This window comes from Malurus melanocephalus, unplaced genomic scaffold (genome assembly GCF_030028575.1).
Source record: "Malurus melanocephalus ecotype Western Australia unplaced genomic scaffold, MMel_1.1 scaffold_321, whole genome shotgun sequence".
NCBI classification, from domain to species: Eukaryota; Metazoa; Chordata; class Aves; order Passeriformes; family Maluridae; genus Malurus; species Malurus melanocephalus.
Genome location: NW_026623553.1, coordinates 804,048 through 813,300, shown reverse-complemented (window position 1 = coordinate 813,300; position 9,253 = coordinate 804,048). Strand labels below are relative to the sequence as shown.

Below are 9,253 nucleotides of genomic sequence, written 5' to 3'. Positions count from 1 at the left end.
TCAGCAGCGGCGGGGCTCCCATCGCTTCAGCGGCGCTCGCCTCATCGAGCTAACCCCCCCTCCCGCCTCCTCCTGCGCGCCCCATTTATACCCTCTGCCAGCACCGCGCGGCCGGACCCGGCCAATCACAGCCCGAGGGCGTGCCCGGCCCAGCCAATCCCGGGCCGCCTGTTCCCGCCCCGCTCATCTCTACGCTCCCCGCTGTCCCCTCAGGTCCGGCTCCGCCGCTGCGCATCGCGCCCGCTCCTTCCCCCGGGACAMCTCCCGGCCGAGACCTGAACGGGGAGCCCCCGCCGACCCCTTCCCGGGCCCCAAAAGCGTCTGCCGGGGGCTGCCACAGTGAGACCGCGGCTCCGCCGGCTCCCGAAGCGGCGGCGGCAGGAGCGGCGCCTCGGTTGAACGGCGGGGCGGGACCGAGCTGAGGGACGGGGCGGTGACTGAGGGGGCAGAGCTTGGCGGGACGCGGCGGATTGAAAGAGCGGCTGTGGTTGGRCGAGGAGAAGAAAGGCGGGCCGAGATTGGAGTCAAAATCACTGTGGCCTGAGAGTAGTGGCTGCAGTGCTGGCCCTGAGACCGAAGAGAACTGGAGCCAAAATGAAGATTCTGCCCTGACAACCAGGAGCAGCTTCAAACAGCGGCTGTGGAAAGATGATGCGCTGAASCTGAAGCAGCAGAGCAGGCGGKGAAATAAAGCTTGTGGGTCTGGAGCTGAAATCACTGTAGGGCTGGAGCCAAAAGGAAGATAGTGCAGTGARAACCAGTATCCCGCAGCCTAAACCTCCCTCACTTTGTCTTGTCTTGCCCTACCTCCCYCCAGGCAAGGCCAGGAAGTGGTCGGTGAAACAAGGCAAGGAACAGGCAGGCAAGGGAGAGGTTGGTACAGCAAGGTGAAGGAAGGCAAATCAAAGTATGGGAGGAGAAGGCAAGGAAGGGGTCAGGAAGAGAAAGCAAGGGAATAGTGAATAAGGCAAGTGATAGCTTTGTCAGGTAAGGCAAGGGAGGGGAAGACAAGGGAGGCATAATCAATGKAATGCAAGGGAGGGGATGAAAGGCAAGGCAGTGCAAAGGTACAGGCTTAGGACAGAGTGGCCAGTGGAACTTCCTGTTCATAAACTGCTGAATATAAGTGTATTGCATAGTCTTCAACCTAGAAAACTAAATAGTGCTCTTATTAAAAGGTTAAGTAATAACCCCGGGCACTTATCTGGTTTAAATGATGACAAACAGTAKTTCTGTAGCTGAAGTTTGATGTTGATGCACTATTTCCCCCCATATATCTACACCGGGTACATAGCCTAAGGTTTTTTCACACGTACCTCAAGTCTTTACTCATCATAACTATTCAGTGGTGGAACTAATTAAAAAGGGAGCAGTATTGCAGCAATTGAGGTCATTTTGATTTTAGTTTAAAGCAGTAAAAATATGCTTAGAACCTCTTGATATGATTTCACATCACTAGAAGGAATCCTGTGAATTAGCAAAGGAAAACAGCCAATTTGCCCTGGTGATGCAGCGGTTACAGTTGCAAAGTTCTGACTAATTCCTCCACGAATGATGTAGCTGAAGCTGTTTGGTRGCCTGAGGTGCTGGTTCTGAGAAGCACCAGAACTGTCTCCAAGAAATTAGATGAAGTCAAGAGCAGCATTTACTGTTACTAACATTCAATATTTTAGCTGCTGATTTTAAGTTTCTTTGAGAAATACYGGTTCCTCATATTAATTAATTGTGTTCCAGGGTCTGTGTGCTTCAAATTGGCTGGRAATTGATTTCCTCATCCTCAGTCCCCACCCCCGGGCTTTCTGAGATGAATTAGCAGTGGGTGACAGCAAAATTTAAATGTGTTATCTGAGTGTGTGTGAAGCAGCTTGAGAAACGGAAACTATGGATACTTCTGCACTCTGTATTATAAGAGAGGTGTGAAATGATCAGAGGATATTAATAGCATTTCTTAAAAAACTTATAGAAGAGGCAGTGCTCCAGAAAACTCTCTGGGATATGGCATGGAACTGCATGTACCAATTAAATCCAGTGCAAATAACAAAAAAAAAAAAAAAAAAAAAAAAAGTAAAACAGAAAAAAAAAAAAAAAGCTTATTGGAATTACAGTTTCAAATGGATTCCCATTTCAAGTGTGATACTCCGGGATTTTTTCTGCATTTCAAAGTCTTTATTCCATAGGTTAAGGGAGTTGATTTTGACCTGTCTTGGCGCACATCTTGTGGCCTGTCCCTTTCCCCTCTGCTTGACTTGCACAACTGAGGTAGAAATAAGTGATGGTGGGAGCAGAGAAACAGCTTAAACTGGGGAGTTTTTTTTCTGCCAGGTAGGATGTTGGGACAGGTATATTTGATAACTACAGATAACTGAATCGGGGTTGCAGAGCATGATCTTGGTTTTCCAATAGCTGGGAGGAAGGTAGTGGAAAAATTGAATCGATACCTAATACTTCACTTTATTTCTTTTATGAAGGGTTTTCATWACCTGAAAACTGTTGATCTGTCACATCAGAAACCTCCTTCTCCGGAGTGAATTAAGACATGCACCAGACAAATTACCTGATGGGAAGTGGGTAATTTCTTTGAAGGAGATTCTGTCTTTTGTCTCAGGAGCAGGGCAAAGAGAAACCTTGTATGTTTATCCCCTGGAAATACGGCATGTACAAAAGATCTAGGTATGAGTCAAGTTATCTATTTTGTTGTCCTACATAAAACTGAGCTGGACCTGATGGGGTCTGAATCTGGTTTCAGCTATGGAGTGTTTTCATGACACTAAAGAGCTTCTTTAAGGGTCTTTTAATCTGTAASTGACACATCTCAGAACCCAGACTGCTCCAAGGAAGCCATCTGAGATGCTTTTTCTCTTTTTGAGCAAAGTGTCAGAAGGGCTGAGAGATTCCCCCTTCTGTTGTGAACAGATCTAGCTGATGATTGTGCTAGGAAGATAAAATCCAGTCTTTACASGGAGAAATCTTATCCCCCTTCTACAGGATTTCATTATTCAGGCCAGCAGAGAGTTTTTGTTTCTAACCCAGCACCAAAAATAACACCATACTTCTCCTTCAAGCACAAATCAAAYCAAACCAAGCCCAGATCTCTCATTCTTCAGAGCCAACAGCAGAAAATTATTAAAGTTGCAGAATTACAAGATGTCTCATAACTTTCCCTGAGAAATAATGGGTGTAGGCTTTCCTTCTCCTTTTCCTCCTGTGAGCAACCAAAAAGCTTCCCCACTGTTGCCCAGGCATCTCTGAACTGGGATAACCACTGAACAGAATAAATATGATTTAATGAGGGTCTAGGACAGACTGCAGTGCTGAAAGATGCTGCTGAGGGAGGCAAGAATATCTACCACTGCCTACACACCACCAAAACATTTCCTATCTTTCTATTTTTCTATGCTTGTTCCTCCCCCAGTCCCTCCCTTTCCCCTTCCTATTCCTATTGATGCCTATTCCTTGAAACATCCCATATGACATTTCATACAATCCATAGGTTCTACTCTGCATCAAGATCTTCTCTCTTGCTGTAAGTCTAACAGCACAGGGTCCATCATTGCCCTTAAGCTTCATGACTGCCAGGAGAGATTTGCCTTCACCTTATTRGACTTGGATGAGCCAGAAGAGGAGTGGGACCAGTTTGTGTTGGGGTTTTTGCCTCCCGTCTGATCAGCTGAGTGTGKTTTTTGGAATTGAAATGCGTATTGAGATAAGGACAAAGAGACACATGCAGCAGAGGATACCAGAGTGCTATGAGTCACCATAATAAGCTTGTTCCTGSTAGGGGTGAGCTCACTCCTGGAAACTGGGAAAGGTAGAAGTCTGGGSAAAGCAGAAGTCAAGGTGAGCCCTGTGACCCCTCAGACACATGAGCCTCCCCTGCTCTGCTGTGTTGGGTTGAGTCAGGCAAATAATGTCCCAAGGACACRGTGCTTGAATCAAGTGTGAGAAATCTGACTAGCTCTGGACAGATACAGAAGTAAAAGCCTGTATCCAAAAAAAAAGCAGTGGCCCAATAGGAGCAGAAATTATTGTGGACAACTGCAAAGTTGGGTTATGGAGCTGCTGCTGTTCTCAGGCCAGGTATATAGGAGAGGAAAGTGTCACAAAATCAGGGGCATGTTAGCCCACGGAATGCATGAATGAGGCCAAGAGAAGAGGCAATGCCTCACTGAAAGACAGGGATCAAGCATGAAAAATTCATTCTGCACTTGCAAAAACTTGTGAGCTCTGTGGATGACCTAGTGAAAAGGAGCAGGGCAGTTGAGGTGGCATGGGAGGCTCCAGGGCTGTATGCAGGACTACCAACTTCTGGCTCTGAAGAAGAAAAGCTTAAAATACCACGATGGACTCTCTGGACAAGCCACCTATAGCAAACCATATTAGAATACTTCATCAGGCACCTGTATCTTGGAAGGACTTTGTTCTGAGCAGTACTCAAGAAGCTCTATGGGGGAATTCAGGAGTACAACAAATATCTCCAGAGCTTCTGGCCCTGTGTACTGAGCATTAACCAGGACTGTCCACTCTGGGTAGAATGGAAAAAAGTATCAAACTGGAGATGCAGAGCTCTTGGCCCCTGGTGAGAAGGGGAAGGTGACCGGTGTGGACATTCGAGTGCTTTCAGCACTCACTGATGCGGGCTGGACACAGGCAGAGGGGAATGGGCGGAACTGGGCATGGATGGAGACTGAACATGGGATAAGCATGGGTGGAGAKGAATGATGGTGATAGGGAAGGGAATGGAGGAACCCTAAGAGTGGATGGAGAAGAAGGGAACGAACCTGAGGGCACAAGGAGCTGACCTGGCTCTGTTGTCGCGCTCAGAAACCTGCCTTCCAGCCCCATAAGSCCCTTTCCTCCCCAGGATTCTATTTTCTGCCTCGAGACACACCCCAAGGGCCCCGGACACTCCCGCCCCTTCCCCAGCTCCATCAGGGCGATTCCCCCGCACACCCCCCGGCTCTCTCCAGCCCCCGCCCCCGGCCCGCCCCTGTCCCGCCCCTCCCGCCGCAGCCGCCGCGGGTCCGGGCCTGGGCAGGCAGCGGCGGGAGCGCCGCGCCGGGTGGGCGCCGAGGCCATGCTGGGCAAGGACTACATGCTGGCCATCGTCCTGGTCAACTGCGACGGTCAGCGCGGCGGGCAGGGGGGGGCGGACACAACCTGCGGGCTCYGGGGCGGGTAGCAGGAGCGGGGATGAGTTGAGGGGCCGGTGCCGGGTTATGGGGCCGGTGTCGGGTTGCGGGACCGGGGACGAGTTGCGGGGCGGGGGTTGGGTTGCGGTGCCAAGGCCGAGTTGCGGGGCCGTGCCCCRGGGTCCGAGCGGCGGGCGCGCCCGGCGCTGTCCGCGGTGCTGATCGGGGCCCGCGGCTCCCGGCCCGGCCCCGCCGCTCCCCGCCCCGCCAAGGTCGCCGGGAGCTCATCCACTCCAGGGCCACCTCCATGTGTAGGTCCCCCCATCCCCGGAGAACCCCCAGCCTCCCACCTCCGGGACTCCCATCCCCCTGGACCCCCGCCCGGCCCCACAGCCCCGCCCGGTCGGAGCGCGCCACCCCCGCGGGCCCGGGCTCGCTCCGGCCGTGCTGCGCCACGGGCTCGAGTCGGTGCCCGCGCAGGACTGGGGGTGCGGGGGCCACGGCTACCACACCCTCCGGCTGCAGCCCCTGGCGCACAGTGCTCTGCCCCTGGGACCCTGGCGTCTGTCCCGGCCCCTTTCCCGGCCGAGGGCAGGGGAGCACTGGTCTGGTGGCCGCAGGCCGTGCCTGGGTGCCCCGAAGGGTTCCCGGCCAGCCAGGCCCAGGCTGCCCCTGCCYTCTGTGCCCCGCCGGGGTTCCGCTGTCCCGCCGGGGAACCAGMGAGGCAGTTCCCTACACCAGGGTCCACCATCACCGCAGCCTCGCTGGCATCGTGCCATGTTCCCTCACCAAGCTCCTCTTGTGGGCCGTGCGCCCAGCCACGCACCCAGAGGCCACTGCAGGACCCATTCCCTGCTGGGCAAAGCTGTTGGCTCCTCAAGAAAGTTGGGGAATCTTCCTCTCCACCCTGTATCTCACACACTCTCTCTGCACAGACAACCTCTGGAGCGACCAGAGCCTGGAGACAGACCCCGACCTCCCTCCAGGCTGGAGRAAAATCTGTGACTCTCTGGGTACCTATTACTGGCATGTGCCAACAGGCACAACACAGTGGCAGCACCCTGCACGCACCACCAGCCCAGGAGGGCACTCGGAGGCTGATGGAGATGAGACACTCCAGGGAAGGGTAGGGAATGTGGGCAGGGGGTGTAAGCACTAGTGTTATTAGATTCCACCCCGGCAAAAGTCTGCTGAAMGGCCCTCTGGGCATGATTGGTCCAGTCCCCACTTGAAGGGGGGCTGGACCAATCCACCCTACCTTTGTCACCTCAAAGTTCTGCTCAGCCCATTCATGTCTGGGATTAAGTTCCTTGGAAGGCTCCAGCCCCATCCTGGGGCTCATCCTAGTTGGACTCATCTTGGCTATCCAAGATGCTCACAAGATTGCTGCTGTTCTGGGAGGGAGGGCTCCTACCTGGTGCCTCCTGACAGACTCCTTTGCAGCCCTCACCCCTTTCCTCTTCTCTCCCAGGAATGCCAGGCCCCTGCAGCGAAGCACTCAGCAAAGGACAGGCCAATTCCCAGCCCCATGGCTTCACTGTCCCGGAGGTAGAGCTACTCTTGTGCTTTGTTTGTGGGGTACCATGGGTGACCAGCGCTGGGTGCTGGGCTCTGGGCCCTGGTGMTCCCCTCCAGAGCAGCACCCCCATGCTGAAACCAGCAGGACCATGCTGGGGTACCCCTATGGGATGTTTCCCAGCTGGTGGCATGGGAGTCTGCCAGTTCTAGGGCATCCTGACACTTCCCTGGGYGACCCAGGAGCACACAGAAGGAGCTTCCCCTCACTGCCCCATCCCTCTGCAGGCACTCACTGTCCTGGCATGGAGATGACTTCCAGCACAGCGCAGAGCCCGGCTCCAAGGTACCGCACCTGCCAGCTTCTCTGCCGCATCGTGGGCTGTGCTGGCACGAGGGGAGGAGGGTGGCAGCTGGCAGGGACGTGGATGGGAGCCAGAGCAGGGGTGACCACTCTGGCACAGTGAGGGGTGCGGCATGGAGGTGGCTGTGCCCGTGGCACTGCAGCCCCACGTATCTCTGCTCAGTGCTTTGCTGTGCGCTCCCTGGGCTGGGTGGAGATCCCCGAGGAGGACCTGGCACCTGGCAAGAGCAGCATCGCCGTCAACAACTGCATCCAGCAGCTCTCCAACAGCAAGGGCCAGGGCTCTGCGGAGAACCAGGGTGAGGTAAGAGCCTGGGATGGTGCTGCCAGGCACAGTCCCACCCYAGGGCTGCTGCCGCTGAGAATGGACCATGCTGGAGGGGGGCAGGGACCAGTGCTGGTGGCAGAGTCAACTCTCCACACAGGACACCGTGTGATGGGTCCCAGGTGGGTCTGAACGGCATGTTCCTTGGGAGCAGTGCCAGGGTGCCTGGGTGGGTCCCCACACATGAGAAGGGCAGGGAAGGAACCTCACCCCACTGTTGGGCTCGAGTAGGCTGAGGGGGAGGACAGGGATTTGCCTACACGTGGGCTGAGTGCTGGGGATACTCAGGCTGTCTGCCAGGCTGAGGAAGCCACTGCCCCTCTGCAGGGCCARGACCTAGTGATGATTCTGAAGAAGGACACCATGAGCCTGGTGGACCCCCTCGACCGCAGCCTCATCCACCGCCAGCCCATCCTCAACATCCGTGTCTGGGGTGTTGGCTGCAACAACGGCAGGTGCCAGGGACCAGGGCAAAACTGGGGGCCAGGGGAGTGGCTCCGCCCACTTGGGGGAAGGCACCCCACCAGTGACCTGTTCTCTCCTCCCTCCCAACTGCCACCATGGCTGCAGGGACAGGTAAGGGGGCACAGGGCTGGGAGGCAGTACAGGGAGGGGGCTGTCTCTGTCAGGATCTCACTGGCTTGCTTGTGGCCTTGCAGAGACTTTGCCTTTGTGGCCAGTGACAAGGACACSTGCGTCCTCAAGTGTCACGTCTTCCACTGCAATGTGCCTGCCAAGGGCATCGCCAAGGCTCTGCATGAAATGTGCTCCAAGGTGAGATGCAGGGGCCCTGAAGGGTGTGAGCATGCCCTGGGGGTCTCAGGGATGAAGGGAGGCACCGGGACCCCGTCTGTTGCAGATCGTGGCCGAGCGAGCCGTAGCGAGCAGCAGGCTGCCCCGCGCCGCCACGCTGGAGCCCATCTCCACCGAAGATCTGCCTCTGCAAGGTACCGTCCCCCAGCACTGCCGGCTGCTCCCCCGGCTCACAGTCTGTCTTTGAGCCTGAGCCCTTTGGCTTGTCCGGCTGTTTCCCCGAGGTCCTTGGGGATGGGGGGACACAGTGCGGGACACAAGGGTAGCCCCACCTCTCCCGTCCTGGCAGTGGATATCCTAGAAGCGGTGAGGCAGTCGATGCAGACCTACGAGGCRCTGTACATCGGTAGCCTGCCCGTGCCCAGGGCCATGGGTAAGCGTAGCTRCTCCCCCGCAGCTGGGGGACGCCCAGAAAGCCCAATCCCCGAGCCGTGGGGCGGCTCCTGCCCGCACCATGCCCGCAGCCGAGGCCGATGGGCTGGGGTGTCCCTCTCTCCAGGGATGGATGTGTTGAACGAAGCCATCGAGAAGTTGACGAGGAGCCCTGGGCGAGAGAATTGGACGCCGTCAGTCATCTACGTTTCCGATACGGCCATGAGGGTGCACCCGGCGCAGGTGGGGAGGGGGCAGGGGGCTGTGGCCGGAGCGGGCAGGACGCTGCCCCCGGCAGAGCTGCCCGGGCGGCGGCCAGGGGTGGATGGGCCCGCGGGGTCCCCGCAGGAGCCCGAGGAGGCGGCGCACATCTGGGAGTGCCAGGTGCGGTACGTGACCTTCCTGGGGGTGGGCCGGGACGCGCACACCTTCGCGCTCATCGTGGACACGGGGCGACGCTTCCAGTGCGCGGCCTTCTGGTGCGAGCCCGACGCCGGCACCATCTCAGAGGCAGTGCAGGCCGCCTGCATGGTGAGCACCGGCGGCACCGGGGCTGGGCGGGCGGAGGCGCCCAGCCGTGGGGCGGGAGGGCTGACCCCGGTGCCGTGTGCCCCGCGCTGCCCCTCGTGTCCCCGCAGGTGCAGTACCAGAAGTGCCTCGTGGCTGCCGCGCCGGGGACGAAGGCGAAGAGCGCGGCAGGCCGGGGACGGGCCGGGCCGGCGGCCGCGGGGGACG

At 56.9% G+C, this 9,253-nt stretch overlaps 1 protein-coding gene across 1 annotated transcript in view; it reads left to right on the top strand.

Annotated features, from left to right (window-relative positions):
• The first annotated feature begins 5,030 nt into the window (after positions 1 to 5,030).
• APBB3 (amyloid beta precursor protein binding family B member 3) overlaps positions 5,031 to 9,253 on the top strand; it is a 4,483-nt gene continuing 260 nt past the window's right edge. Inside the window, exons 1-12 of the mRNA XM_057377683.1 lie at positions 5,031 to 5,123; positions 6,065 to 6,255; positions 6,601 to 6,677; positions 6,933 to 6,990; positions 7,172 to 7,312; positions 7,661 to 7,788; positions 7,904 to 7,909; positions 7,993 to 8,107; positions 8,193 to 8,280; positions 8,436 to 8,519; positions 8,646 to 9,049; positions 9,157 to 9,252. Coding sequence (XP_057233666.1) covers positions 5,075 to 5,123; positions 6,065 to 6,255; positions 6,601 to 6,677; positions 6,933 to 6,990; positions 7,172 to 7,312; positions 7,661 to 7,788; positions 7,904 to 7,909; positions 7,993 to 8,107; positions 8,193 to 8,280; positions 8,436 to 8,519; positions 8,646 to 9,049; positions 9,157 to 9,252 — 1,437 coding nt within the window. The 5' untranslated portion in view covers positions 5,031 to 5,074. The remainder of the gene's footprint in view (positions 5,124 to 6,064; positions 6,256 to 6,600; positions 6,678 to 6,932; positions 6,991 to 7,171; positions 7,313 to 7,660; positions 7,789 to 7,903; positions 7,910 to 7,992; positions 8,108 to 8,192; positions 8,281 to 8,435; positions 8,520 to 8,645; positions 9,050 to 9,156; position 9,253) is intronic.